We start from the raw sequence: 27,686 nt of genomic DNA on the forward strand, positions 1-27,686 counted from the left end.
CCAGGTTCCTGCGTCCCTTCGAGCCGTCGCCCTCCGCACGCCGCGCGCGGCACGCCGGGACTCGGGATTCCGGGCCAAGCGACCCGCGCTCTCCGGAAGTGGCGTCATAGCGCGCGCGTGGCGTGGCGCCGCTTCCGCAAACAGAGTCGCGGATGGCTGGAAGGTAAGTGTGGGGTCGCAGCGCTGGGCTCCGTCTTCTTTGTGTGTAGCCGTGGCTGCTGGGGTGGAATGGGCATTCCAACCACTGGCTGTGCCGCTTCGGCGGGTGCTGACGCGCCTCTGCTCGGAGCCAGCCCGGGTTCTAGAGGTCCGAGAGCCGCTTCAGGCCCGGCTGTCTGTCAGAGCGGCCGGCCGCCTGCTCTGCGTGGTGGACCGGAACCTCAGCCGGGCCGCGCCGGGGCGGCTCAGTGCGTCCTCGGGCCCGAGGACACCACCGCCCCACCGGTGGGTCCGGCGTGGAACTCACCTGCTTGAGTTCCAGCCCTCGGCCGGGTGATTCCTGAGAAAGCTCGGGTGTGACTGCTTCGCAGATCACCAAGATGCAGGTTTGGTCGTTTATGCGCCTTCTTGTACCTGTCGGCCCAGTCCTTCCCTGAGGGTTCCGAGAGGCAACCCTCTTGTGTCGGGACCGAACTCATTACTCAGCTTGGACTCTCACGCTCAGTCTTATCCATCTGTGGGGTCGTTTGGAAATCTGTCATTTATTCTGACCGAATTGTCTGTGGGACGTTTCATTGGTGGAAATGTCTCAGATAAATATAAATTAACTTTTATTCTCAATGGTGAATTTAGATATTACATTAGCTAGGGAAAAGTTACATCGTTTTATTTGAAATTAAAGCCAATTTTATTTCCTTATTAGGAAAATGATTACTCGATAATCATTTTAAACAGTTATTTAGAAAACTGCATTTCTGGGTAAGTTTTTTCCTCTTTGATTCAATTCTTGTTTTGACACTTACTGATATTTTGTTACTTTGGATAGTGAAAGTTAATAGCCTTTGAAACCCTTCCTGATTTAGAGTGTCTTGTTTTTACCCATTCCATTAAACAAATTTATTTCTTATTCTGTTTCTTTATATGGAACACTTTGTAACTTTCAGGTTCTGAATTTGCGGAATCTCACTAATTTTCCGACTTTTACTTTTTCTTTTCTGGTTTGACTAATTCAGCCTAACATGTTAAGTGTTGTGTCAGTTGTAAACTTCTTGAAGACTGGCCTTCCCTGGTGGCTCAGTGGTAAAGAATTCTCTTGCCAATGCAGGAGACATGAGTTCCATCCCTGATCTGGGAATATCTGTCATAACATAAAGTGGCTAAGCCCCTGTGCCACAACTATTGAGCCTGTACTCTGGAGCCAGGGAACCAAAACTAATGAGCCCATATGCCTCAACTACTGAAGCCTGGGCACCCAGAAGCCCATGCTCCACAACAAGAGACGCCACTGCAGTGAGAAGCCGGTTTAACCACAACTAGAGAGTAGCCCCTACTCCCTGCCAAAAAAAAAAAAAAAAAAAAGCCAGGGGTCCTGGGGGAAACAACTTCTTGAGGACTAATTCACACAGTGCCTTATTGAGCTTCTCTGTAGTACTTCACTGAACTTGTTGAGTGGCTTAATAAATTCTTGTCCAGTAAATAGCTCATTTATTTTTTCCCCTCCTGTTTCATACACAAGCGTGAGAACGTTTGAAAGAGACTAAACAGAGGCCTTACAAATAGCTGGAAAAAGAAGAGAAGCGAAAAGCAAAGGAGAAAGGGAAAGATGTACCTAACTGAATACAGTGTCCCAAACAGTAGTAAGGAGAGATAAGAAAACCTTGGGAAGTGAACAAAGAAATAGAGGAAGATAATAGAATGGGAAAGACTAGAGATCTCTTCAAGAAAATTAGAGATTCCAAGGGAACACTTCATGGGAAGATGGGCACAGTAAAGGACAGAAACGGTAAGGACGTAGCAGAGGCACCTAATTAAAAAGAAGTGGCAAGAATACACAGAACTGTATAAAAAAGGTGTTAATGACTCAGATAACCACAGTGATGTGGTTACTAACCTAAAGCCAGACATCCTGGAGCATGAAGTCAGGTAGGCCTTAGGGAAGCACTACTAGGGACAAAGCTAGTGGAGGTGATGGAATTCCAGCTGAGCTCTTTAAAAGATGATGCTGTTAAAGCGTTGCCCTCAATATGCCAGAAAATTTGGAAAACTCAGCAGTGGCCACAGGACTGAAAAAGATCAGTTTTCATTCCAGTCCCAAAGAATGGTAATGTGAAAGAATGTTCAAACTACTGCTCAGTTGCTACTCACATGCTAGCAAAGTAGTACTCAAAGTCCTTCAGGCTAGGCTTCAACAGTTTGTGAACCGAGAACTTCCAGATGTACAAGCTGAATTGAAAAGGCAAAGGAGCTAGAGATCAAATTGCCAACATCCATTGGATCATAGATAAAAGCAAGAGAATTCTGGAAAAATACCTACTTCCGCTTTATTGACTAGGTTAAAGCCTGTGACTGTGTGGATCGAAACAAACTGGAAAATTCTTAAAGAGATGGGAATACCAGGCTACCTTACCTGCCTTTCAAGAAACCTGTATGCAGGTCAAGAAGCAACAGTTGAAACTGGACATGAACAATGGACTGGGTCAAAATTGGAACATGAGTACGTCAAGGCTGTATATTGTCACCCTAATTTAACTGCTATGCAGTGTACCTCAAGCAAAATGCCAGACTAGGTGACTCACAAGCTGGAATCAAGATTGCCAGGAGAAATAACAACCTCAGATATGCAGATGATATCCTGATAATGGCAGAAAGCAAAGAGAAGCTAAAAAGCCTCTTGATGAAGGTGAAAGAGGGGAATGAAAAAGCTGGCTTAAAACTAAACGTTAAAAAAACCAAGATCATGACATCTGGTCCCATCACTTCATGGCAAGTGGGGAAAAAATGGAAACAGTGACAGACTTTATTTTCTTAGGCTCCAAAATCATTGCAGATGGTGACTGCAGCCATGAAATTAAAAGACACACCAGAAAGATAAAGACCAATACAGTATACTAACGCATATATATGGAATTTAGAAAGATGGTAACGATAACCCTATATGCAAAACAGAAAAAGAGACACAGATGTACAGAACAGAATTTTGGACTCTGTGGGAGGAGGCGAGAGTGGGATGTTTTCAGAGAACAGCATCGAAACATGTATATTATCTAGGGTGAAACAGATCACCAGCCCAGGCTGGATGCATGACACAAGTGCTCGGGCCTGGTGCACTGGGAAGACCCAGAGGAATCAGGTGGAGAGGGAGGTGGGAGGGGGGATCGGGATGGGGAATACATGTAAATCCATGGCTGATTCATGTCAATGTATGACAAAAACCACTACAATATTGTAATTAGCCTCCCACTAATAAAAATAAATGGAAATAAAAAATAAAAGACACTTGCTTCTTGGAAGAAAAGCTATAACAAACCTAGACAGCATATTAAAAAGCAGACACATCACTCTGCTGACAAAGGTTCGTCTGGTCAAAGCTATGATTTTTCCAGTAGTCGTGTATGGATGTGAAAGTTGGACCATAAAGAAGGCTGAGTGGTGAAGAATTGATGCTTTCGAACTGTGGTGCTGCAGAAGACTCTGGAGAGTTCCTTGGACAGCAAGGAAATCAAACCAGTGATTTCTAAAGGAAATCAACCCTGAATATTCATTGAAAGGACTGATGCTGAAGCTCCGATACTTTGACCACCTAATGTGAAGAGCCCACTCATTGGAAAAGGCCCTGATGCTGGGAAAGATGCAGGAGGAGAAGGAGATGACAGAGAATGAGATGGTTGGATGGCATCATCTACTCAATGAACATGAGTTTGAACTCTGGAAGATGGTGAAGGACAGGGAAGCCTGTCCATGGGGTTGCAGAGTTGGACACGACTTAGCGACTGAACAGCAAAAATGGTCTTTAAGTAGCAGGCTGGGTCTTGAAACTTCTTTCTACACTTTTCACTTTCTGCCTGATTCTGACATCCATTGCAAACTAAGGATTTTACTAGTCCCAGACTTTTCCTGCTCTTGGTTTTCAGTGTCCCTAGGCTAAAAGAAATACCTAACAGTTTCCCTAAGTGGTTTAGTCCAAACAATATAAGTGTGTCCTAACAACTTTATTTTAAAAAATAATACACAGATTGAAAGAAATAGGGTTTAGTTCTTAGTTACCACAAATGCATAGTAGTGGAATGTGTACATCTGTTGAGTACTGGACTTCTCAAGCCTTGAGATTAGATTTGACACCAACTGCGTTTCTTGTTTTACATTGATTTTCTGTGGTACCACCAAAGTCTTAGCTTCACAAGGTTCTGTTGTCATTTAAAGAAAAATATAGTGCAAGCTACTCAGTTAAAACTGTGCTCTACTTGATGGTGTATCTGTGATATCTTCCAGGTGTCAGGTATCACTAGGTTTATCTTCCAGGTGTCAGGTATCACTAGGTTTTCATTAAACTTTAAAATACCCTGCTGTGCCCATATGAATTTGTTATTGTGTCCAGCACACATTTTGGGACCCAAGGCTGTAGAGTAAGGGTCAGGATAGAAATGGAACTGACTTCATTTACTGTGACGACTTACAACAGCTTTAATGTCAGTGGTGACTTTTATGGATTAGATTGTGGAAGTGTTGGGGATTATAACTAGTACTTCATTAGCATTTTTAGAAATTCATATGCAATATGTATCAGTATTGCTTTCAGTATTCTCTAATGAGTTTTTTAAAATTCTTAGTTGATCACTGAAATTAAATGGCCAACTTCTGATTTAAATTGCTTTTAAAGTCTCAACATTATGTTTACAAGTAATATCAAATTTTTACCATTCCAGTGTCAGTTCATGAAGTTTGACCATCATTTAAGTAATCAAAAATGGAAAATTCTGCAAAAGCAGAAGAACATGAAAAAATCTTTCATAAAGAAGTAGAAACATCATTAGATTCAGAAACAGAGTCATCATTCATTATTGATGAAAATACAACCTCTCCTGGGACTGATCTTTCTGCAAAGGCTCCTACTTGTGGGCAAGTAAACACACCAAAAAAGAGAAAAATAGAGTTTGAGGATGATCTTGTAAAGGAAAGTTCTAGTTGTGGGGAAGACACTCCACCCAAGAAAAGAAAACTTGATGTTGAAATTGCCCCAGAGGAAAAAGGTTCTGGTGATGATGAAGGCATTTCAAGGAGAAGAAGAATAGAAACTGATGGTTTTCCAAAAGATGAACCTACTGGAGATGGCACTCAGAAAAGGAGAAAAATAGAACTTGAAGATGTTCCTGAAAAGCAAAAGGTATTTTGAATGCATTTTTTAAGATTCATAATAGAATATGTCAGGTTGAAATGTGGAGCAGTTATGAAATACCTTTTTTTAAAAACATAATTTTAATAAGGGTTCTGTTTTTTAAATTTTTATTTAAAAAATAAAATTTTTTATTTTTAATTTAAAATAAAAAATTTTTAATTTTTATTTTATATTGGGGTATTGTTGATTTGCAATATTGTGTTAGTTTCAGGTGTACTAGCAGTGTGATTCAGTTATACATATATCTATTCTTTTCCCGTATAGGTTATTGCAGAATGTTGAGTAGAGTCCCCTTTATAGCAGGGAACTTGCAAGGTCCTTGTTGATTGACTATTTTATATACAGTAGTGTGTATATGTTAATCCCAGAGTCCTAATTTACCACTTCCCCCGCCTTTCCCCTGCCTTTCCCCTTTGGTAACCATAAGTTTGTTTTCAGAGTCTATGAGTTTGTGTCTGTGTTGTAAATGAGTTCAGTTGTATCATTTTTTTTTAGAGTCCACCTTTAAGTGATAACATATGTTTGTCTTTCTCTGACTGATTTCTCTTAGTATAATAATCTCTAGCTCCATCCACATTACTGTAGATGGCATTATTTCAGTCTTTTTTGTGGCTGCGTAATATTCCATTGTGTACATCTTCTTGACCCATTCTTGTGTCAGTAGACATTTAGGTTGCTTCCCCATCTTTACTATTGTAAAGAGTGCTGCAGTGAACATTGGGGATCATGTATCTTTTCAAATTCTGGTTTTCTTCTGATACATGCCCAGGAGTGGGATTGCTGGATCATATAGGAGCTCTATTTTTAGTTTTTTAAGGAACCTCCATACTGTTCTCCACAGTGGTTGTACCAGTTTACACTCCCACCAACAATGTACAGGCTTCCCTTTTCGCCACACCCTCTCCGGCATTTAAATTTGTAGACTTTTTGATAATGGCCATTTTGACCTGTGTGAGGTGATACCTCATTGTACTTTTGATTTTCATTTCTCTTTTATTTAGATAAAACTTCTGCTAATGAGATAATTTTCTTATTTTGGAAATCTTGACTAAACACTAGAAAGAGAGTTTTTATAGTTTGCTTTTTTCTTGGTGTTTTCAAAAAGACCAGTGTAAGTTTCAGATGATTTACCTTTTTCCTTTTTAACTAGGTGTTTATCTCTTTTTTGTGTCTGAGATATTTGAGATTATCACTTAAAATGATAAATTTCTAGATGATACCCAGTTTTACATTTCTTTCTTAATGTAATTCCTTAAACTGTGTTATTTCCGCTTCTTATTAGGGTAGTTACGTAAAGCCTGGTATTTAACAAGAGTATTATAAAGCAAGGGATAGCAAATCATTTTCATCTGGGAATACTATTTTGTGATGGGACCTGAGATGGAGTCTGCACTACACAATGAATGAGTAAAATTCTGTTATCACTCCTCAGGAAGAAAGTGGCAGATAAGCCAGATGTTTGTCATTGGTGGATTGCAAACCTTTGTAATAGAGAGAAACTTACAAACATAGTTTTCAAACTTTTACTAGCAGTGGAAACCTTTTTTCAAAGGAAAATCTTCAACCTTTTACCTATTTTACATACCAGATGAAACACTTTGGTTGAACAGAAAGTGGGGGGACCTGAGGCCCTTTACTTATCTGGCATTTTTGCAGAATGCTTAAGGTCTTAGAGAGTACAAGTTGAAATTTGAGTTAGGTTAATAGCAGATAATAGAAATCACTGACACCAAACGTAGACTGTTGCGTTCCCATCTCTCTGTGAATATTAGCTCATGTAATGCCCACAATAATTTTATAATAATATAGTAAGTATATTATTTCCATTCTATTTTCTTGTAGGAACTTCATTCACTACTGACATTTACTGAACTGAATAAATCAGAACTCTGGAAATATACTGGTTTTATTAACACATTAACACCAAAATTCTATAGATGAAAATTTCTTAAGAGATGTTTTTTAAAATAGGGAGCAGGGGAAAATCTTTCATGTGATTATAATTAGTGGAATTTCTGTGATTCTACTCCAGCTTAATGAAATATACCAATCTCAGTAGTATTTTATCCATATATAGGTCAGATGCTCTTTTAGACTTAATTTGTTTCATGTTCAGCTTCTTAATTTTGTGCCATTCTTATATTTTCAGAACTTGGAAGAAGGACACAGCTCAGCAGTGGCTGCTCACTACAATGAACTCCAGGAAGTTGGTTTGGAGAAGCGTAGCCAAAGTAGAATTTTTTACCTAAGAAATTTTAATAATTGGATGAAAAGTGTCCTGATTGGTGTGTTTGTTTTTTGATTTACAGTTTTGAATTTTTAATTTCAGCTTATGTTTCATTTTTTTCTCCCTAAGTGATTAATCATACACAAAGTGACAAAGTCTTTAGTTACTGTTCATTTAATCATCAAACCTTGGCTTTATAAAACTGGAGCCAAAACTGAAATTAGGCCTTTGAGATAAATTGTTTTCATATTTACTAATGGTTGACTATATAAGATATTAATTTTGAGTTATTTAGGTTTTCAGAAGGCAGTGTGCTTTTTTATATTTAGAATTAAGGTTACCTAGTGCTATTAAATAATCTGTTTTACTGTAGTAGTTTTGGAGCAATCCTATATTATTGAATGAAACATTTGGGTTCCATTAAGTTAAGAAGATGGGCAGTGGCATGATATTTTATCTCTGGGCCTTTAATGAGTTGGTAAAGGTCATCATTTGTATTGATTGTCCATTGAACTTGTTCTTTTCTTCTGGGGAGAAATAAAGTTTATTTTGAGGATTGATGAAGACATTCAGCTTTTTGGACATCATTTTTGTCTATGAAAACTCATTTTTGAATTTAAAATGGAAGTCAGTAGAGGAAATTTAATTCTTAAAATATTTATTGCTTTCTGTATCAAATATATTAGTCAGCCACTTACCTGAGATTAGAGGATTTATAAAAGCCAGTAAATGTTGAAGTTTTTCCCAAAGTTTTTTCAGTTTTGGTTTCTGTTTTGTTTTTTTAAAAGCCAGCCTCAGAAAAAGTGAGAATGCTTTCATAGTTAAACTGAAAAGAGTAAAGTGCCGTTTATGACTACTTTCTACTCGTTTTGACAATATTTTAGTAATTTTAAAAAATAAATTATCCATCCTGAAAAGTGTTAGGAATGGGAACTAGACTCATTTCAGATACATTTTGATATTCTTCTTTCTCACGTTTGTTTTTAATGTTCGTGTTTTATTACAGAAGTAAGGCTTATTTGACTGTGCTACTTGTCATCTAGGGTAAATGAATAAACTCTTTAAAAAGAGATTTTTTTTTAGGGTTACTATTATGGCGTTTTAAAATCTGTACTCATTAAGTAATCTTTGGACCCTATTCCTAATTTCTCAATTTTTTTCTTCCTTTCTTCATCATCCTTAGTCATGTAGATGACTTATTGAGTATTTTTCCTTAGGTGTCACTTACTCATTATTTATTCATTGAATAAATATTTTAACATTCAGTTGTATTTTTCACATCATTAGTTGTATTATTTTTATAAACAGGGAAATAGGTAGTTTTTATTATAAAAACACTATGTCAGACAAAAATGTATCTTAGCATATTCCTGATGGTGGTTTCTTCTTCAGCTATTCCAGCAGCTTTCTCAATGGGCGCTTTGCTGTCTGTACCTGTCTTTCTGGTCTTGCTGTAATCGATGTGCTCTATGCCAGATTCCTTTGCTGTCTTTTTTTTTTTGGTCTTCTCAGCACCCATTTTTTGCCATTCATTTTCTCTTCCTTGCTGTTTATAGCTAGTGATAGTTGAGTGTGATGCTTGAATGTGATAAAGGTAACTTAAATAATGTTTCATGAAGATTTCCCCTCATTAATCTTATTTTGTGGAAATAAAGAGGTTTTATCATTCTTGCTGTTTTCTACTCTTTGCATATTACATATTATGCTTTTTTTTTAAGATTCAGAGCAGAAAGGTAAATATTGAACACTTGTACATCTGTTGAAATCACTTAAAAATCCTATGGACGGTGAAAGCAAAAGTATTTATACAGAATATTCTAGCAGGCAAAATATTACATAGGAAATTAAAAGCATTAAGCTCAGAATGTTAAAGATAGAGTAGATCTAGGATTCAGTATTTTATCCAGTGTTAGAATTGCTGAATATTTCATTGTCTTAAGAATATTAATATGCCTTTAACTGATATTTGAACCATTTGGCTATTGATGTAGGGGACCTACTAATATCATCCATTGATTATTAATGTGATTTGGTAGATTGAGATAAAAGATTCCATTTTTACTTCAGAGTTTTAAGAATTCTGATGACAGTAAAGAGGTTTATATAGTTTTTTGACTAGTTCTTGTGTTTCTTTTGGAGGTAAGCTTGGCATCTTTTATCAAAGTCACGCTCTCATGATCCCATAATTATTTTCATCTTATTAAGTGTATAAGAAGCCAAACACTTAGCTTTGGAAAGAGAACTACAACAAATTATGAATTAATTTTTCTCTTATCGGGAACAAGTGTTGGGTATTCTTATATTAAATAGAATTTAAAATGTTTGCTATCGACCTGCCAAGATCATGCAGCTTTTCTATACTGTTAAACTTCTATTTAATCAAATGAGAGAGACAAAATGTTTGCTATATAATGTTGAATCAAATTCTGAAAATAACCTTCAAAAACCTGTCTTAGTTTCTAACATAACAGAGACATATTCTTTCTTCTTTAATGCTGAAGAAGAGTCAAGTTAATTCTTAGTCAAATTTGAAATATTTCCCAAAGGTTATGAATTAATTACATAAATGAATGTGTTTATATTACACGTCATGCAGAAGTTAGTAGATTATTAAGGGTAACAGTTTATGCTTTAGTGAAAATGGAGAAGAGCATTAATTATAACTTATTTCTCTCTTTTAGGGGAATTTTTAGAAAAGGTGAGACAGAAAAAGAAACGTGACATCACTGTTTTGGACCTAGGATGTGGTAAAGGTGGAGATTTGCTCAAGTGGAAAAAAGGAAGAATTGACAAGCTAGTTTGTACTGGTAAGAGAGATAATGACATGGGAAAGAATGCTTTGTGGTCATCCAGGTAAATGCAAATGAGAAAGATCTATTATGGGCATAACACTGAAATACCGTGCCATGAGATGTCTGGGGGCTGCACATGAGACAGGTGTTTTTTAAACGAGGAATGCGAATTCACTGATGGTGTTAAGACCACAGATGATTGAAGTCATGTTGGACTCCATGTTTGAAGAACAAACTTGGAAAGGCTTTCACTGGTTACAGATAGGACAGTTTCTTAAATTAAAAAAACAGTAATTATAGTGGATTGAAACACATGAAATAAAGAGGAAAAATCTCATTGTTCAGACTTGGAGGGAACAAGGAAACTTACTCAATTATTCTGAAAGGTATAAACAAAGGCAGAGGGTATTTATCTTTTCTAACCCTATGTGAACCATGCATGACCAAATGGTTGAAAAGACCAATTCCTGTTTATTGAAAAATCATGATGAATAAATTTTTCCACCCTTGATGAAATAATGGCTCTAAGCTGCAGTCATTAATAGCTGAAGCTATTAGGAGAAAAGTTGAAAGGAACTTAACTGGATTAATCAAGCATCTGAACCTCCCAGTCAGTCTTAACCCGGAAGAGGGGCAGGCAGACGACATGTTCCTTCCCGTCTGGAGTCAGGGACACGCATGGCACTGCCTGTGGAGTCATGTTGCCTAAATCGGCACTTCTCACAGTTTCTGGTTTATGACCTCAGTACACTCTTAAAAATGATTAAGGACCCCAGAAAGCTTTTGTGCATGTAGTTAAATCTATTGATTATGGAAATTAAAACCAACAATTTTAAAAATAGCTTTAATTTATTACAAATAAAATTTAGTGAGAAGACTAGCATTTTAAAAATATTTTTGCAATTTCTTTTAAAGTCTGTAATAATAAAAGACAGCTGAATTTGCACCCCTGTTTCTGCATCAGTATGTTGTGATGTGTTATTTGATGAGCAGTGAAATGGAATTATTTGATGGGAAGCTCCATTAAATCTATCTTGTGCTTTGCCCTGCGAGGTTTTGTTCACTAAAATTATGCAAATCTTCTAAAAGTTGGCATCAAGAAATCACATTGGTTTAATATCACCATCAATCAGAAAAGTTTTTAATATTGGGACAATACCCAGCCCATCATGATAGAAGCAGTTTTTTCAGAGCTGTAGTTTTCAGTTGAAAGCTCAGGTTTATCATTGGTAACAAATACCATCTGTGGTTTTCACTTTTTTCATTTTGAAGAAAAGGTCTGCCAGATTACCAGGTGTGAATAACCAGTTTGTCTCTCTGTGGTTCTTCAAGTGAAAACAATTTTTGTATGAAAAAATTGGCCAGTACAGCTCTCAAACAGTCACACCAGTCCTGTTCAGATAGACTTCGTTATGTAGCAGAAATGTTTTGAAGATTTTATAAGATTAATTTTTACTGCTTTATCACGAACATTCCTAAATGAAATTGGCTTCCCCCTTCCCCTTTTTTTCTTTCTGAGCTGGTTTATAGCAGTGAAAAATATATCAAGAATTACCAGTATCATTGGTGCTCCTACCTTATATTCATGACAGGGTATCAACTGTTATTTCTTTGTGTTAGTCACTCAGTCATGTCCGACTCTGCAACTCCATGGATTGCACCCCACCGGGCCCCTCTGTCCATGGAATTCTCCAGACAAGAATATGGGAGTGGGTAACTATTCTCTTCTCCAGGGGATCTTCCTGAACCAGGGTTTGAATCTGGGTCTTCTGCATTGTAGCCAGATTCTTTACCACTGAACCACCAGACAAGTCCTTAGACTGCAAGGAGATCAAACCAGTGAATTCTAAAGGAAGTCAACCCTGAATATTCATTGGAAGGACTGATGCTGAAGCTGAAGCTCCAACACTTTGGCCACCTGATGCAAAGAGCTGACTCATTGGAAAAGACTCTGATGCTGGGAAAGATTGAGGGCAAGAGGGGAAGGGGGCGACAGAGGATGAGATGGTTGGATAGCATCACTGACTCAATGGATATGAATTTGAGCAAACTCCAGGAGATGGTGAAGGACAGGGAAGCTTGGTGTGTTGCAGTCCATGGGGTCGCAAACAGACAGGACTGAGCGACTGAACAGCAGCATCCACTGGTGCTTCTGTACCTGCAGTGCAAGTCTCAACACAGAAAAAACAAATAACATTGAATTAGGAAAATATAAAGAGCTGAGTGTACAGAGTTAGGTTTTATAATTCAAATTGGAATCTAAACTTTCTGCTTTAAACTTTGAATAAGCATTTAAAAATCATGATAGAACTTCTCTGTTGTCAGTACTTATTGAGAAAGTGTTTAATTCATTCTGAAAAATATCGGTCATTTGCATTGGTACAGAAGACTTTCTTCTCCCTTGTTTTGAAGGAAATAGAACCTTTTTGCTTTTCTAAGGCTAGATTTCTTGCCAGAGTTTAACAGTTGAGATGAAATCTAAATTGTGCCAGTTTTGTGTTTCTTATGTAACTCTGTGGACCTCTGCTGACGTCACTGATGCCCCTTCCCCTTCCAGATATCGCTGATGTTTCTGTCAGACAGTGTCAGCAGCGGTATGAGGACATGAAAAATCGTTGTCGTGATAATGAGTATATTTTCAGTGCAGAATTTATAACTGCTGATTGTTCAAAGGTACGTGTTTTTTTAGAAGTATGTCTTTTTATATTTTTAGTTTTAATAAGTGATTTGTTTGAAAAATCAGCTCATTTTTTAAAAATGTGCTTTGAAACATTAAAATTCTTAGGACATGCATTTTCTATTTCAGCTAGAAATTCCATTAATGATACATTTCCTTAAATGACCCACCGAAAATACTTCTGGTAATTTTTAGCTTTTAATACTTTTACTTTGGAAATCATTTGTTGCTTTTCTGTTTGGACACTGTTTTCTCATATTTTGAAATAGATCTGTGCTTAGGTTTTGTTTACCCTGTAATTTGTTTGGCCAGCTGCTCAACATGTCACAGTCTGGTGACACCTATTTCTGGATCTCTTTGACAGCTGAAGTTCAAGACTACAGAGGCACTTGAAATGCTGAAAATCTCCCCGTTGAACTTTATCTCTCTTTTCTGACTTGTTAGCTCTTTAAATTATTATAGATACCTTTAACTACACATTTTGTTGGCAGTTGTGAAGGTGGAAAGAGGTAATAGTATACTGCTAGAAAGTTAGAAACCTTTAAAAAACATTTTGCATTTTTCAGAATTTCCCAGGGAGTTCTCTGGCAGTCCGGTGATTAGGATTTGGCACTTTCACTGCTGTAGCCCAGGTTCAATCCCTAATTGGGGAATTAAGAGCCTGTTAGCTGCATGGCAAAACCTAAAAAATAAAAAAAAGTCTCAAAGGCTGGCTTTGTGTTTTTCATAAACCCAAGAATATAGGTCAACATCATTTTACTTTAGTTTTCCAGTAAAGCCAATTAAAGAATCAATTCCTTTAAATGTCATGTTTGTTTGATGTATTTTTAGTATGATTCCAGAATCTCTAGTTTTTGAAATTACTCTGAAAGTGGGAATCAAATTCTCTTGAACCAGAAAGAACATTTTTATTATGATCCTTAAGATACATAATGATAGAGGACAGGTTGGTTGGAGGGCATGTCAACTTTTATTTTAGGGATCCTAATATTAGAAATTCACTAATTATGTTGCAGCCAACTTCAAAATCTTGACCCATTATAATTTGTCTCAGGAACTACTGACTGATAAGTTTCGTGACCGAGAAATGTGCTTTGACATCTGCAGTTGTCAGTTTGTCTGTCATTACTCATTTGAGTCCTATGAGCAGGCTGACATCATGCTCAGAAATGCGTGTGAAAGACTGAGCCCTGGAGGCTATTTTATTGGTACCACTCCCAATAGCTTTGAATTGATGTAAGTACTTTCATATATTGTGGTTTATAAATTATTAAAAATTAAGCTTATTTTAGAGCAGCAGATGTTTATCAGAAATAGAGTTTATAGAAGGGCTGAGCACTTTGATGATGTATTTGTGTAGTTAATTTGGTTTTAAGTTAAAAACTCAAACTTACAGATGAACCTTTAAAACATCTTTGTGTATTAGTTGGGGAGTGATGTTGCATTGAGCCAAAAAGCCAGAGGTGGTATTGCTAGATAAACTCCAGATCAGATGAGACTTAACCAGCTGTCATGATAATGAAGCCTACTTCTAGCATAATTTTGTTAGTGATATTGTTAATGATATTTTAGCATATTGCTTCTTAAAAGTAGCTCAGACCCACTTCACAGCTACAAATTGCATCATGTGTGTTCCTCCCCATATTTAATCTGATCAAAATACATTTGACCTAATAATAGATTTGATTTTTTTGGGGGGGGGGGGATAACTTACAGAAGACGCCTTGAAGCTTCAGAAACAGAATCATTTGGAAATGAAATATATACTGTGAAATTTCAGAAGAAAGGAGATTATCCTTTATTTGGCTGCAAATATGACTTCAACTTGGAAGGTGTTGTGGATGTCCCTGAATTCTTGGTCTATTTTCCATTGCTAAATGAGTAAGAATGTCATTAATCTGTTACTATTCTCATTTGGGGGCTTCCCAGGTGGGTCTAGTGGTAAAGAACTCACCTGCCAATGCAGTAGATGTTAAAGTTGAGGGTTTGATCTCTGGGTCAGGAAGATCCCCTGGAAGAGAGCATGGTAAGCTACTCCAGTGTTCTTGCCTGGAGAATCCCATGGACAGAGGAGCCTGGCAGACTACAGTCCATGGGGTCACAAAGAGTCAGACACGACTGAAGTGAGTTAGCATGTAGCACATTCTCTTTTTGCGTAAGAATGAAGGTAAAGGGGGAAAAATCAGTATTTCTATTTGTCTCTTATTTTAAGTGGGATCTTAAGAAGTATAGCCTGAATAATGACAAAACTAAGACTCAACGGTTGGTGCCATAGGTCACTTACAGGCTTATTTATTTAGTTTCTTTTATTCCTGAAACTATTTTATCCTGTAGGCAAGAAAAGGGGCCTGTTGCGTACAACTTGTGGCATGAAATAACTGACAACTAGAAATAGCAAAGATTTGTTTTTAAGTAACTACTGGTACTTGGGTAACTGAAATTAGTCGTCTCAAAGTAGGGATCCCCCTTTTGACACGAATAGGTATATTAAAAGTTGTTTTATATTTCACAATAGCTTATGAAACTATGACTCATGGCAGTGGTGATAGTAAAATCCTGATTCAGGAATGTATTCATGAACCTGAATTCCTGGGAGTCCTGGCAAACCATAGGCCCAGGGAAAGCTGAGGTTTCAGGCTATACAGGTAGGGCACCAAGGCCTAATGAGACACCTTGGTCTTGGGGGTTTCCCGGAGAGGAAGTATGGAAGAGTCAAGTTATATGTGGGCCATGTCACAGCTGACCAAAGTGTATTTCCTTCTTTTTATTTTTTCTTCTTTTTAAAACAAAGCCTTCATTAACTGAGGAAAAGGATGAGCTTTATTCTTTTGCTTATTTTTAGATGGTGATTATTTATTTGAATTGTGTCTCAGTCAGCTTGTAAAATTATGGGTGTAGGAGTTTCAGGAGTTCTACAGTGTATAAAACTTAAAGAAAATTAAAATGAAGAAAATGAAAGAAAATAAGAAAATGAAGTAGCATGTGGTTAAACATGGAAAATAGTATGCACAATTTATAAATATGAAAGTTAAAAAATTTATATCACATTTTCCTTATAATTAGCAAACTTTGGGGAAATGTTATGCTTGAAGAAATTAAAACGTTTTTAGTATGTTATTTTATATGTTTGATGTGTTAGCTTGGTGCTTTTGGTTGACAGTTGGTGATTTGAGTATACCCCAAAAGATAAGGAATGAAACAAAAGTGTTTTTTTTTTTTAAATGGCTAAGCAAACATTAGCAATCTTTTCTGTTTGTATTGTTAATGATGATAAACATATCAAGTAGTAAATTGTCACTTTAATTTTCAAATTTTTATAAATTATTTATTGAGATAGGTATTTGTTCAGAGAGATGATCTGAAAATGCATAGGGATCCAAACTGCCTTTGCTGTCTTGTTAATTAGCTTTCATATGCAGACCTATTCAAATCGGTCAGATTGAGTCTCTGTTCTTTGTAATTATATTTGTAGATGTAAAGCTGGATTTCCCTTGTAAAGGTTTATTTTGGATATTTTTTGATAGAAAATGAATGCCTGGAATAGAAGAGGCTTTATATTGACTTGTATTGTCTTCTCAAGGGGTCTGATGCAAGTGGCAGGGACTCCTGCTGTACACGCGGCCCTTGCGTGCAAAGCTGAACAGCCCTCTGATGTTCCCTTCACTCTGTCCCCTCATCCGTTACCTCAGGGGTCCCCTTTCAGGATTTTTCCTCTTCCTCCTGTCATCTTTTATCTGCTGCTTGAAATCATCCTCAGGTTCCCTTTTGTTGTCTACAGATGTGCAGTAATCTGCTTTGGCAATTGAGGTGGGAAAGATAGACCTAATTAGGCTTGAGGAAGCCACTGGGAGAAAGTGACATCTAAGGGAGAAAGTGATATCTAACTCAACATCTAAAGGGTGTCTGGTTGGCCAGTTTTGCCCTAAGTGTGCTGGGGAGCCAACGAGGGTTTTAAAAGGACATGACCTGTGCGCTTATGAAGCATCATCTGACTGCAGTTGGAAAATTGGTTGAGGGAGAGTAAGAATAAAAGCAGGGAAACAAGCAAACGAAGTGGTACCACATTGAATGGTGGTGGTGAAAGAGCAGGCTGGTGGTCAGTGTCGGGATTGGAAGTGGGCCTGTTCCAAGTACGTTTTGCAGGTTAATGGAGAGGATGCAGTGGCGTGCTGAACGCTGGGCACAGGGTGGGGTGGCAAGGAGCATTAGATGGTTTATTGAAATAGCAAAGACTGGCAGGAGAACAGGCTGATGGGATTCAGCCCTGCACGCCTGGGATCATCCTGGTGGAGATTTCTAGAGAACATGGAGTGAATGTGACAAAAGCCGGGACTGAGCTGCCACCGCTGCTGGCAAGCTGTGTACATCAGGGAGTGACATTGAGCAAGGATCTGGGCCACTGTCTTCAGAACCGTGACATCTAGAATTTGGGAAAAGAGACCTGTAGAAAACATACTGTGGAGACGCAGTTCAAGATGTAGGATAAAAATTAATAGTTTGTCTTGCCAGGAAATCCAGTAGATGAAAGGGAATATTTTCATTTCACTTCCTGGCCTGTTTGTTAGGTTACTGGAGTTCCCTGTGACCCAGGGAGATCTAACTGCATGTTTCCTTCAGGTCACTAGGGTGTTGCCCTTCACTTATTTTGCATGGTCCTCTTGTGAATTTGTAAGGTTTTTAGTTAAGCCCAGAAGATGTTACTGTTGCATAAAGAATTACAAATATTTTGGAAGCCTTTTCATGAAAGAATCTTTTTTGGACAGAATGGCGAAGAAGTACAATATGAAATTAGTCTACAAAAAAACATTTCTGGAATTCTATGAGGAAAAGATTAAGAACAATGAAAATAAAATGCTGTTAAAACGAATGCAGGCCCTGGAGGTGAGTATTTGGAAATTGTATAAAAATCCCAGGTTATCACAGACTTGTTTGGTTGTTTCTGAGATTCTTTTCAAGGCCATGGACACACTCAGTATTTATATAAATTGCACAGATAACTGGTGCCAATGCTAGACTGTTCAGCACCTAGGACAGAGCTTTAACACTGGCTGTCAGGACTGTCGGCATTTGGGGCTGCTCTGTATCTGAAGCATGAATTTTTACACTACAGGAATAAGCAAATTTATTTTTCATTGGCAAAAATGTGTTGATTGTAATGGTTCCAAAATGGTTTTTTGATTAATAAAGATGTGTTTGAGCCTAGTTATAATGATTTAAAATTCACGGTCTGAAACTGCAATTACGTTTGCTCCAACCTAATACTTAAAATGGATTAAAAATAAAGCTTGAAGTAATTTGAATATCAGAAATTTGGTCACCATATCTTTAAAAACACAGCATTTTTTTGAGACCCTTCTTCATATTCTTTGTAATTGTGGAGACGATCTATATTGGAGGCTGGATGTTTTCCTTCTCTTCTGAAACTCCCAAGGTTCTGTTGACTGAACATTTTATTTGTATTATTTCCAGTTGCTGTTCGTACTTCCGTGGCGGTTAAGTCACTGTAACATTCAGATGAATGTTTAACTCTTCTGTTGATAACTTCCTTCAGAGTTGAGTTGTGGCAGGAAAAACCTTTGCCCGGGAGTCACGGAGATACAGGTGTTTGCTGCCAAGTGGTCTTGGTGGCAATTCAGGACACATTCAGTCCCTCTGTGACACTCTATAATTGTAGGTACTCCGGCCATGCTCGTTGTTGACCACAGCAGCTGCTTTGTTCAGAGAGGATTCCCTCCACTCCTTTTTTTTATATTTCAAAAGTATGTGTAGTTTTTATTTCTGAAGTAATACTTAAAGATTATTATCTCATTTCAGTGATTTAGGGTGTTTCATTCTGAATTGTAAATTTCAGTGTAACGACTCAACTAGGAATTTCCGTTGATTCCTTAGCCATATCCTGCAAACGAGAATTCCAGACTTGCCTCTGAGAAGGTGGGTGACTATGAACATGCTGTGAAGTACATGAAGAACGGTCAAGTGAAGCTACCTTTGGTAAGGTTTCATTCTTTAACAAGTCTTATAGAAAAATGGAAACTTAAATTATTTCACTGGTTTACAATACTTGGGTTCACTGACTTATAAATCAGATACACTTTAGCCTGTTTCTCCTAAGTTATGACTTTATAATTGTAGAATACAGAATAAAATGTACTTTAATGCTGAGAAATGTGGTGCAGTATTTGAGAGAGTAAGGATGGGAGGAATGTTCTTGGCTTGGCTTGAGAGTTCTCTTGCTGTATCATTGTATCAGCCTGGACACTTCTGACTAGCAGTGTTCCATAGATATAATTCAGGGGCTTGAACTTAGATGGGGAAAAATGACATCCTCGCAGACTTCTATGTGGAAGTTCACATTTTCCTTAATTATGAATGCTCCACAACCATAGTGGTATTACTAGTTGTAGCTGTGACTTTGTTATCAATAGAAATTATAGATATTTGTGTAACACATTTTTGCTGACATCTTATAGTATTGATGTTTATTTATAACTTCTTCAACATTTATCTCTTCTTCATTTCCTTAGTTATTAGACTTGTCACTGTATCTTGTTACTCAGTGTCTTTGCAAAATAGCAAGTATGTTACTAAATGCAGTTAATTTCCTTTGTATGATAGATAATTTGTGATTTCCTTTGTAAAAACACAAAAGTCGTATTCCCTCCTGCAGTATTATTTGACGTTTCAAGATAGGCCTTTTATCTCCCAAGTTAAAAATGTAAGCTCAGTACTTTTTCCAGTTACAAATGAATACCCTGTTTATGCAGATTCACCCTTTGATTGAGAATCAGTGGTTTAGAGAATTGGCAGGAGCACAAAAGTGATAAGAAGATGGCATTAAGAGTTAATCTCATTGATTTATTTTATATTCAGATAACAGAAATATTAACAGTAAATTATATGTATATTTATAATGAAGTTAGGGTTTTGGGGCACCTCTGACCATTATTGAAAAATAAGTAGACGTGTACTTCTATATTCAATCTGAAATTTTCTTCCTTGTTTTTTTAAATTTTAGGGGACCTTAAGTAAATCAGAATGGGAAGCTACAAGTGAGTATATCGTCAGTGTAGATTTACTGACGTTTGCAAAGATTGCTTCAAAGTGATTGTTAAAATTGGAAGACTTTAGAAATTTTTCTGGCACAGATTGTGAGGGGATGATTGTGTTCACACAAAATTCCTATAAATGTTTAGTTCCCCTTGTCTTGCAAGGCTGTTCAGTGCCGAAAGAAAGCATATGCAGGGTGTTCCTTAACGTAAACTTTGAGCGTTCTTAAATATTTCCATTGTCTGCTCGTTACTGCAAAGCCATCTGTATTTTACATCTTTACCTCACATTTCTGTTGGGGATTTTGGCTTATGGACCACTTCCTTGTGTTTCACTTTTTTGTGGCCTCTCTGATGTTGACAGTGAAGGCTTAGTAAATGCTAAGATGTTCAGTTAAGCAGCACTGAGCAGGATGTCTCGGAGGATGTGCGGTTGGGAACAGCCATGATGTGGAGGCATTCTGGAGTGAGGCGCTCGTCTCTGGATGAGCAGTTAGAGCCCGGCCAGTTCTCAGGGTCCCAGAGCCTCCCTGCCGGAGTGATGGTGGTGCCGCATATGGTCACCCTGAGGACTTACAAGGTAGTTCCCATTCTTCGCTTATGTATTTGTTGATTATATTGAAGAGAAAATCAGAGGTAATCAGAGATGAATACTTTGATTATTGAGTTACATAAAGATCTATGAAAGGGCTTTGGGGGATACAAAAAAAATTACTTCCTCTCTGCTTCGCAGTGGAAGAAACATAAATAAGTGACTTCTAGGCAAATTGTTCCACATGCTGAAGTTCCTATAATGAGGAAAACAGATGAAGGAGTGCTCAGTGAAAACTAGAGAAATTGGAAAATAATAACAGATGGTGTTATGGAATGTTTAGCCTGGGCCTGGTCGCTGTTGGAAGCTTTCATGTGTTACGCCTCATTCCATCCTCACAGCTTCATGAGTAGACTACTGTTAATCATGTCTTCTTTTCACAGATAATCAGGCAGATAGCTTGGCTAAGGTCAGAGAGCTAATCCAGGTGCTTCACACTCGCAGCCTTCGCCTCACAGAAGCCCACGTGAAAGGAAGAGTGTTGAGACTTGCTGAATGGAAAGAGAGGAAAAGGGAAGACAAGGGCTAACACTTTGAGCTTGTTTGTCTCAGAATATTGTTTCCTGTAGTAGAAATGGGATTGGAAGACATTAGAGACATCATCTCTGATGAATGTGGGAATGTGTGCAGAAACGGATGCATTTCTTTGGCTTCCCTGGAGTGCAGATACGCAGCTGCCTTAGCTGGCCTGTCACTGCCAAAGGGCGGTACAGCAGGATAACCTTGGGCAAAGGTCGTGGTGGTGGTGCTGGCTGCAGATCAGGACTGTTTTTTTTATGCTAAATGTGGACTTTAGTGATACTATGCAGATGAATTAGATGCCTCCAGACAGTTGAAGAAGAGGGGGGTTAGAGATGAGAAGAGCAATAAGAAAGGAGCAGTGGCCACAGGGCAGCCAGGATCAGCGTGTCAGGGCCGTCCTCTCTGTAATGAGTTACACTCTTACAACCTAGAGGGCTTTGGGTTGTGCCACAGTCTGAGAAGCTGTATTTTAAACTCCTACTGATCTAATCATTGAACTCTTATTTCCAGAGCTTGCTATTCCTCTAGAAGATGCTTTAAATGTGTTGCTGACAAATCAGAAGTGGTTCAGGTTTTGTTTGTTTAAATCCCAATTGAAATGCTGGCACAGAATGCATTTTATATATAATTAGTGAGACTTCCAGAATTTTTGAGTTAGAAAAGAGAGAAAGTTACTCATTGCTGATCTGAATTCGGGCATTAGTTTTCAGTGACCCTACGTCAGAGCAGCTCAGGACTGCCAGATTACCTGCAGTAGGTGCAGAAGTGTTTGGGGTGGGTTTGGCAGGGTTGGTTGTAGAGAGAACGCTTGGAGTGCAGGGCAAGCTCTGATGCTGAACTGTCCTGAGCCTCAGGACTTGCTCATGAGAGCTTTAGGTTGCTCCGCTATCTGACCCTCTAGAGGAATTTACAGTGTTGATGATCACTCTGCCTGTTTTCTGCCCGTCTGTCTGCTTTGCTGCCAGCCATCTTTCATTTCTCCTAAAAGGCTCAGGAGGTAGTAGATGAGGAATAAAGAGCAGCATGGGTCAGAGAGACTGTTATGGGAGATTGCGTTGGTGCTTCTGTGCAGACTGGATTGGGGGGCAGAGAGCTTGAGGATTGGGAAGCCCTTACTTGGTCTGCCATCCTTCATCTGTTCCCTGTTCCACAGTTGACCCAAGGGGCAAGGCTTCCTTGTCACATGGCTTCTTATCTTGACTTGCTGGTTGAATGTCCTAGTGAACATCCTGAACATTCTTGTGATATCGAGACTTTGTCATTTCTGTTGTTTTCATAACTAACGTCTGTCAGTCTCTTAGAAGAAGATACGTTTGAACCTCAGTGATTCAGGATGAGGAGCTGCAGGTGCATTTGGATGTCTGAGTGAACGCATGTGGAGCAGGAGGCCTGGTTTCAGGGAGCATGCTCTTGAGGCTGGGTGTGTCTCTTCACGGGTCGCGAGTCATCAGGTAGCCTTGGCCCACTTTTTTTTACCATGCCCCTAGCACTGCAGCTGGGTAATTGGATGAACTTCAACATGCACGTTATATTCCTTTACAGTTTTTTTTTAGGGTTCACCTACCCCCAAGTAGCAAACTTAAGAGTACCCCTGCACTCACAGTAGTGTAGTTATTCCAGGTAAAAATAATTAAATCATAAAGTTTCCAGTTTTCATTTTATACTTTTTTCTCCTCAAACTGTCAGTAGGGATTTTAGAGCTGTTAAGTTGGATTGCTCCATGGCTTTGATGTCAGAGTATTACAGTAGGTGGATATTTGTTTTCACATAAATAGATATGATCTTGTATCTACCTAACTATGACTCACAATTATTGAAGAACTCTTAGAAATAAATAATGGAACTTTGTTTCAAAAGCTGCTTGAGAATTTTCACCAAATTATGAATGAGACCAAGACTGTTGCCCTGAGGATATGAGAAACCAACCTCTAATTTTATTTGTTTTCTTTTTAGGTATTTACTTGGTTTTTGCATTTGAGAAGCAGCAATGAGCACATCACACGTGCAGTGGCAGCAAAACAACTGTGTTCTGTCTTATACAGATTTGAACGGTCTACCTTCCATAGATCTGACAGCCTTGTTAAATGTAACTATTCTCAGTGGGCAGGATGCTGCTGGAAACGTCAGTGTATAAATGGATTTTTTGCTGTCTGTGACAGATGAACTTTGTGTGTGTATATAAGAATGAGATGGGACCTTTGTCTTTAAAAATCTATTTTTAACGTTCTAAGAATTCCATTTGCTTCCACTCTCGTAGCTCATAAAAATTATAAAATGACGTGTTAAAGACTGAGTTCTTTCACCAGTGCTCTGCTTCGTCCAGTGTTTATTTACAGTATTAAACTTTTGCAGTTGTAGAATTGGTGGGAGTGTACTAATTCACAGGGATGTGTGCTCATTTCCGAAGTTTTGTTAGTGTTTTTCAGGGTTAAAATAATTGCTCTCTGTACAACTGAATGTCAGTGTTCAGTATAAGTTTAAAACTAAAATTTACATGGTGATAAAAGTTAATTAACTTTAACTTAGGATTATAGCCAATTATTAAATTTCATTTTAAATAGCAACTAGTTCATTTGCTAACATGACTGAGTTCTAGAACTGGACAGAACATTTCAGATTCCAGCATAAAATTGTTTTGCATTTGGGGGGCTTTCTCATAGGCGTTCCCATTGATAGCAGTTAATGTTTCTAGTTATCAAGGATGTAATTAATTTCTCTACTGAACCAAAATGCCGTGGGTATTTTTCTCAAGATTTAGTGGATGTCTCCCCTGTGAACCTGTTTGCACATTTTCCTCAGATTTATATAAGGAACTGGGTTGGGAGGGAGTGGATGGCGGGGCAGGGGCAAGGATCCGCAGGGATGGAGGTATGGGGGTGGGCCAGTGGGCAGTGTGTGGCTGTGAAGGGAGCTGACAGAGAGGCTTGAGGGATCCACCTGATGGAGGTCTGGGCTGCGGTGCTCCATTCTGTCGATCTGTTCCCCTCTTTGGCCCAGAAAGAACCAGTACATGGTCCTCCATCACAGTGTTGTGCTTGGCGCAGTAGGATCTGGTGTCTCATCCCCACTTGGAGTTTTCATTTGCCATTTCAGAACCCTTAAGAGTTGTCGGCCCTGGCTTGCATGACTTTTCTGAAACTGACACCAAAGTGAACTGTTGTCCTTGATTTATCACCATTTTCAAAACTAACCAGTTTTGATATATAGAAAAAAATTTAAAGAGCAAAGCAGAGAATTTATACATACTCTTAAAAATCATTTCTTTCATGCATGGTTTTAAAAGACATTTCTTTCTGTAATTATCCAGAGTACTTGTTAAGAAACTGTTGTCTCTTAGTTTGTTTACATGTGTTGATTGTTCATTGTATTAGAATAGCAGACATTTCAGCTATAAGTAACACAGATTACCTAATTTCTGTTCCTTCCACAATCTGTGCATCTCCAGCTGTTACCAGTTTATGGAAGTGTGGTGATCCACCATAAGTTGTTAGAGGAAATAAGTAATAGCACTTCTGACTGGTGGCTGCCATTCGCCAGCTGAGGTTTGGTGACGGTGCTGGGAGGTGGGCTTGTGAGCTCTTAGTATTACATCAGTTCTGGGGGAAAGTGCTAGGAAGTACTGTGATAGTTTGGTATAGAATGCAAAGCTTCTCTGTTATCACTGTTCTCATGTAGTGATCTTAGTGTATATATTCCAAGCAAGTAATAAGACATATTTTTAGCTTCCTCCTGCTCTTTCCACTCCATGGAAAATTTGGGTGGAATAATTTGTGGTGGCAAAGCCAAGTGGAAAAGGAGGATAAAAAGGAGCAGAGAGAGCTGGGTGGGCTCTAGGATCTGAGCGAGCCGATGTGTGCTCGGAGGTGCCCAGAGCCTCCCCGGAAGGTGTGGCATCCTGTATGTTGCACTTTGCACATTTATGACGTTGTTGCCTTCCCTGCTCTTCCTCCCTGATGTCTCCTGCTGCAGCTAGTGGTGGGCAGTGACTCAAGAACTCCCATCACCAGGGTAAAAGCTGATGGGACCTCCCACACACATCTGCAGTCTAAATATTTGATGATTTTCCATCCAAGACCTGGGAAACTGTTAAGGAGAGTGGGCTTTTCATTATCAGGCCAGTGATGTCAGGCGCTCATGGGAGTGACTGAAGGGCACTTTCAGACCTGTCATTAAGTTTGTCCCCTGAGAATGGAAGTAGAAATGAGGATCAGATACAGCCTCTGTGGAAAAAAGTTGGGAGGAGTGGGCTGGGAACCTGGCTGTTTGTGTGTAACTAAGAGCAATCAAATGGAATTCTTTGGGTCTGGAATCTTAGTAAAGCAAGGGCACTGCATGGCCGGTGTTCAGGGGGAGAAACTGGCCATTTCCCACTGCACCAAAAGGAAAGTGTCCTGACCTGCCGGCCGCAGCAGCCTACAGGTGGCAACTGTGCCCTGAGGCCACCAGGCCTCCACTCCAGTGTGACTCCCCAGAGAAATCTGCATCCAGGGAGAGAAGAATTGATTAGAGGCTATGATGACTCTTGAGAGGTAGACTGTCAGTGCAGGGTTTCCTACTCACCCCTCACCAAACTTAGAATTCTGAGAAGTACGATTGCCATCTACGTTCATGTTAATGGTGTTTCTAGAGCATCCGAACAAAGAGATACAAGTGAGAAGGGCCTGGAGGCAGGGGTGTGATAACGGGTCAGCACAGGAGAGATCACAGGAGCGTTGTTGGCTGACCAGCTCTGCAGTCCCTTTACCTTTAGCTCTTCTGGGAACTGATTCAGCCTGTCTTAGCTCATTGTCATTGTGTTGTTTGGTAAGTCTTCCAAGTATCCTTCTAATGAGTATTTGGCTTCCTGTGCAAATCTTTGTATGGGGAAGAACTGCCAGTGTAAATATTCAAGCTACTGAACATGACTTTTATGAACTGACTTTCTGTTGTCTACCTCCACCTGAGGCCAGACCCAGGGACCATGACCCTGTAATCACAGTACCATAATGCTTGTGACACCTACTGGCCCTTTGATCAAACAGGAAGCATGGGTGTATAATATCACTACCTCCCTGGTCAACATCAAATGCTGCACATCTGATAGGAAGCTTCTTCGTTTCCCGCCCTCTGATAACATTATTCCTGATTCTTTGAAGGTAGCTGATACAGTGGCTGCTGCACTCATTTATTTAGTGATAGACTTATTTCAGCAGATATACACGGGACTGGAGTTGGGTAACAGCCAGCTCTTCACCTCACATCCATCTCTGTTCCCGTTTAGCCTGGGGCATGTGTGCCTGCTTCTCACTGCACTACTGAACAAATATGGGGCACCCAGCAGTACTCTCCCAAGCTGGCCTGGCAAGCCCCAGATGGAAAACATGCATACAGTCAGGACCCATATCAAACAATGTTCCCAGCACCCCAGAAGTCCCTCTTTCTCCCTTTTAGTTGCTGCCTCCCATGGGTAACCACTGTCTGGACTTCCAAGAGCGTGGGATAGTTTTGTCTGTTTTGGGACATTTTATGAATAGAATCAAACAATATGTTTTCCTTTGTATTGGCTTATTTGCTCAACAGTATGTGAGATTTCTCACATGTATTTGTTGCATGTATTTGTACATGGTTGGTTTTCGTGACTGCGTAGTATTCCGTCACGTGAATAAACCACATGTTATTTATCTAATGGATGTTTGGTTCATTTGGTTCATTCCCAGTTTGGAAATACTATTAACTCATTATTGACTGGGGGATTTTTGCAGAAGCTAATGCCTGTGACTGGCCAAAAATTAATTCTGTTATTTGACTAACACTTTATGGATTATTACATTCAATAGTTAAACCTGACATACCTGTAAAGCCTTCTCCAGTATGGTGAGTTTTTTTTTCCCACTTTCCGTATCAGAGTCAATCACTAAGGTTTTTTGTCTTTTTGTTGGTATAATAATCACATCATGTAAGTCAGAACTATATTCTGAAGAACTGTTATCTTCTGAGATACCAGTGTATATGTCTCTTGAATAATTAAGCAAAGTATCTGCATAAACTTCACCAAAAAATTCTTCACTCAAAATTTAGCTACATGTCATTTTTGAAAATTTTCCCGGTAATAAACTGGCATTTATAGTACAAGGTTGAAACAAAAACCTGATGGAGCAAAATGTGAATGATGATGACAATCATAAGTTGTATGATGAACCCTTGATCAATTTTGAGCTCTGAAACTTTGCATGGTGATGTTAATTGTATCACTGTCTTAAAAACTTACTGATACGTCCTGGGTCAATAATGTTCGGGTAACAAAAGACATATTAATAAGTTCTGGTCATTAATGTGTTAATAGTACTGCTTCAGGTATTCTAGTCTGTGAACTTTAGAGCATGGGTACTCTTCATTGCCTCGGAGTGGATTGCAGGGTCACTGGACAGACATTGTGCTCAGCTTTATTGGACTTGCCCCAGCAGGTTTTCTGAGTTGCAGTTGTTCCACTTTTTCACCAACACTCAGTAGTGTCAGTCT

The 27,686-nt window shown here is 38.8% G+C and overlaps 1 protein-coding gene across 2 annotated transcripts; it reads left to right on the forward strand.

Moving 5' to 3' along the window:
* The first annotated feature begins 34 nt into the window (after positions 1 to 34).
* RNMT (RNA guanine-7 methyltransferase) lies at positions 35 to 26,853 on the forward strand. Of its 2 annotated transcripts, XM_061131253.1 has the most exons (12): positions 120 to 163; positions 863 to 918; positions 4,863 to 5,320; positions 7,482 to 7,617; positions 10,241 to 10,366; positions 12,909 to 13,024; positions 14,083 to 14,264; positions 14,745 to 14,909; positions 17,792 to 17,909; positions 18,918 to 19,019; positions 20,044 to 20,077; positions 23,142 to 26,853. In XM_061131253.1, exons 3-12 carry the CDS (start codon positions 4,904 to 4,906, stop codon positions 23,177 to 23,179), a joined length of 1,434 nt encoding a protein of 477 aa, XP_060987236.1. In that variant the 5' UTR covers positions 120 to 163; positions 863 to 918; positions 4,863 to 4,903; the 3' UTR covers positions 23,180 to 26,853. The 2 variants fall into 2 exon arrangements, with proteins under 2 accessions (XP_060987237.1, XP_060987236.1); XM_061131254.1 differs by lacking the exon at positions 863 to 918 and having other exon boundaries at positions 35 to 163.
* Positions 26,854 to 27,686: the final 833 nt, after the last annotated feature.

This window comes from Dama dama, chromosome 27 (genome assembly GCF_033118175.1).
Source record: "Dama dama isolate Ldn47 chromosome 27, ASM3311817v1, whole genome shotgun sequence".
Lineage (NCBI taxonomy): Eukaryota > Metazoa > Chordata > Mammalia > Artiodactyla > Cervidae > Dama > Dama dama.

Excerpts from the sequence above, each read along its gene's own strand:
- RNMT (XM_061131254.1), top strand. The coding sequence starts at position 4,904 with ATGGAAAATTCTGCAAAAGCAGAAGAACATGAAAAAATCTTTCATAAA. Across the intron at positions 14,265-14,744 it reads CCCAATAGCTTTGAATTGAT|AAGACGCCTTGAAGCTTCAG; the intron begins GTAAGTACTTTC and ends GATAACTTACAG. Across the intron at positions 20,078-23,141 it reads ATCAGAATGGGAAGCTACAA|GTATTTACTTGGTTTTTGCA; the intron begins GTGAGTATATCG and ends TTTTCTTTTTAG.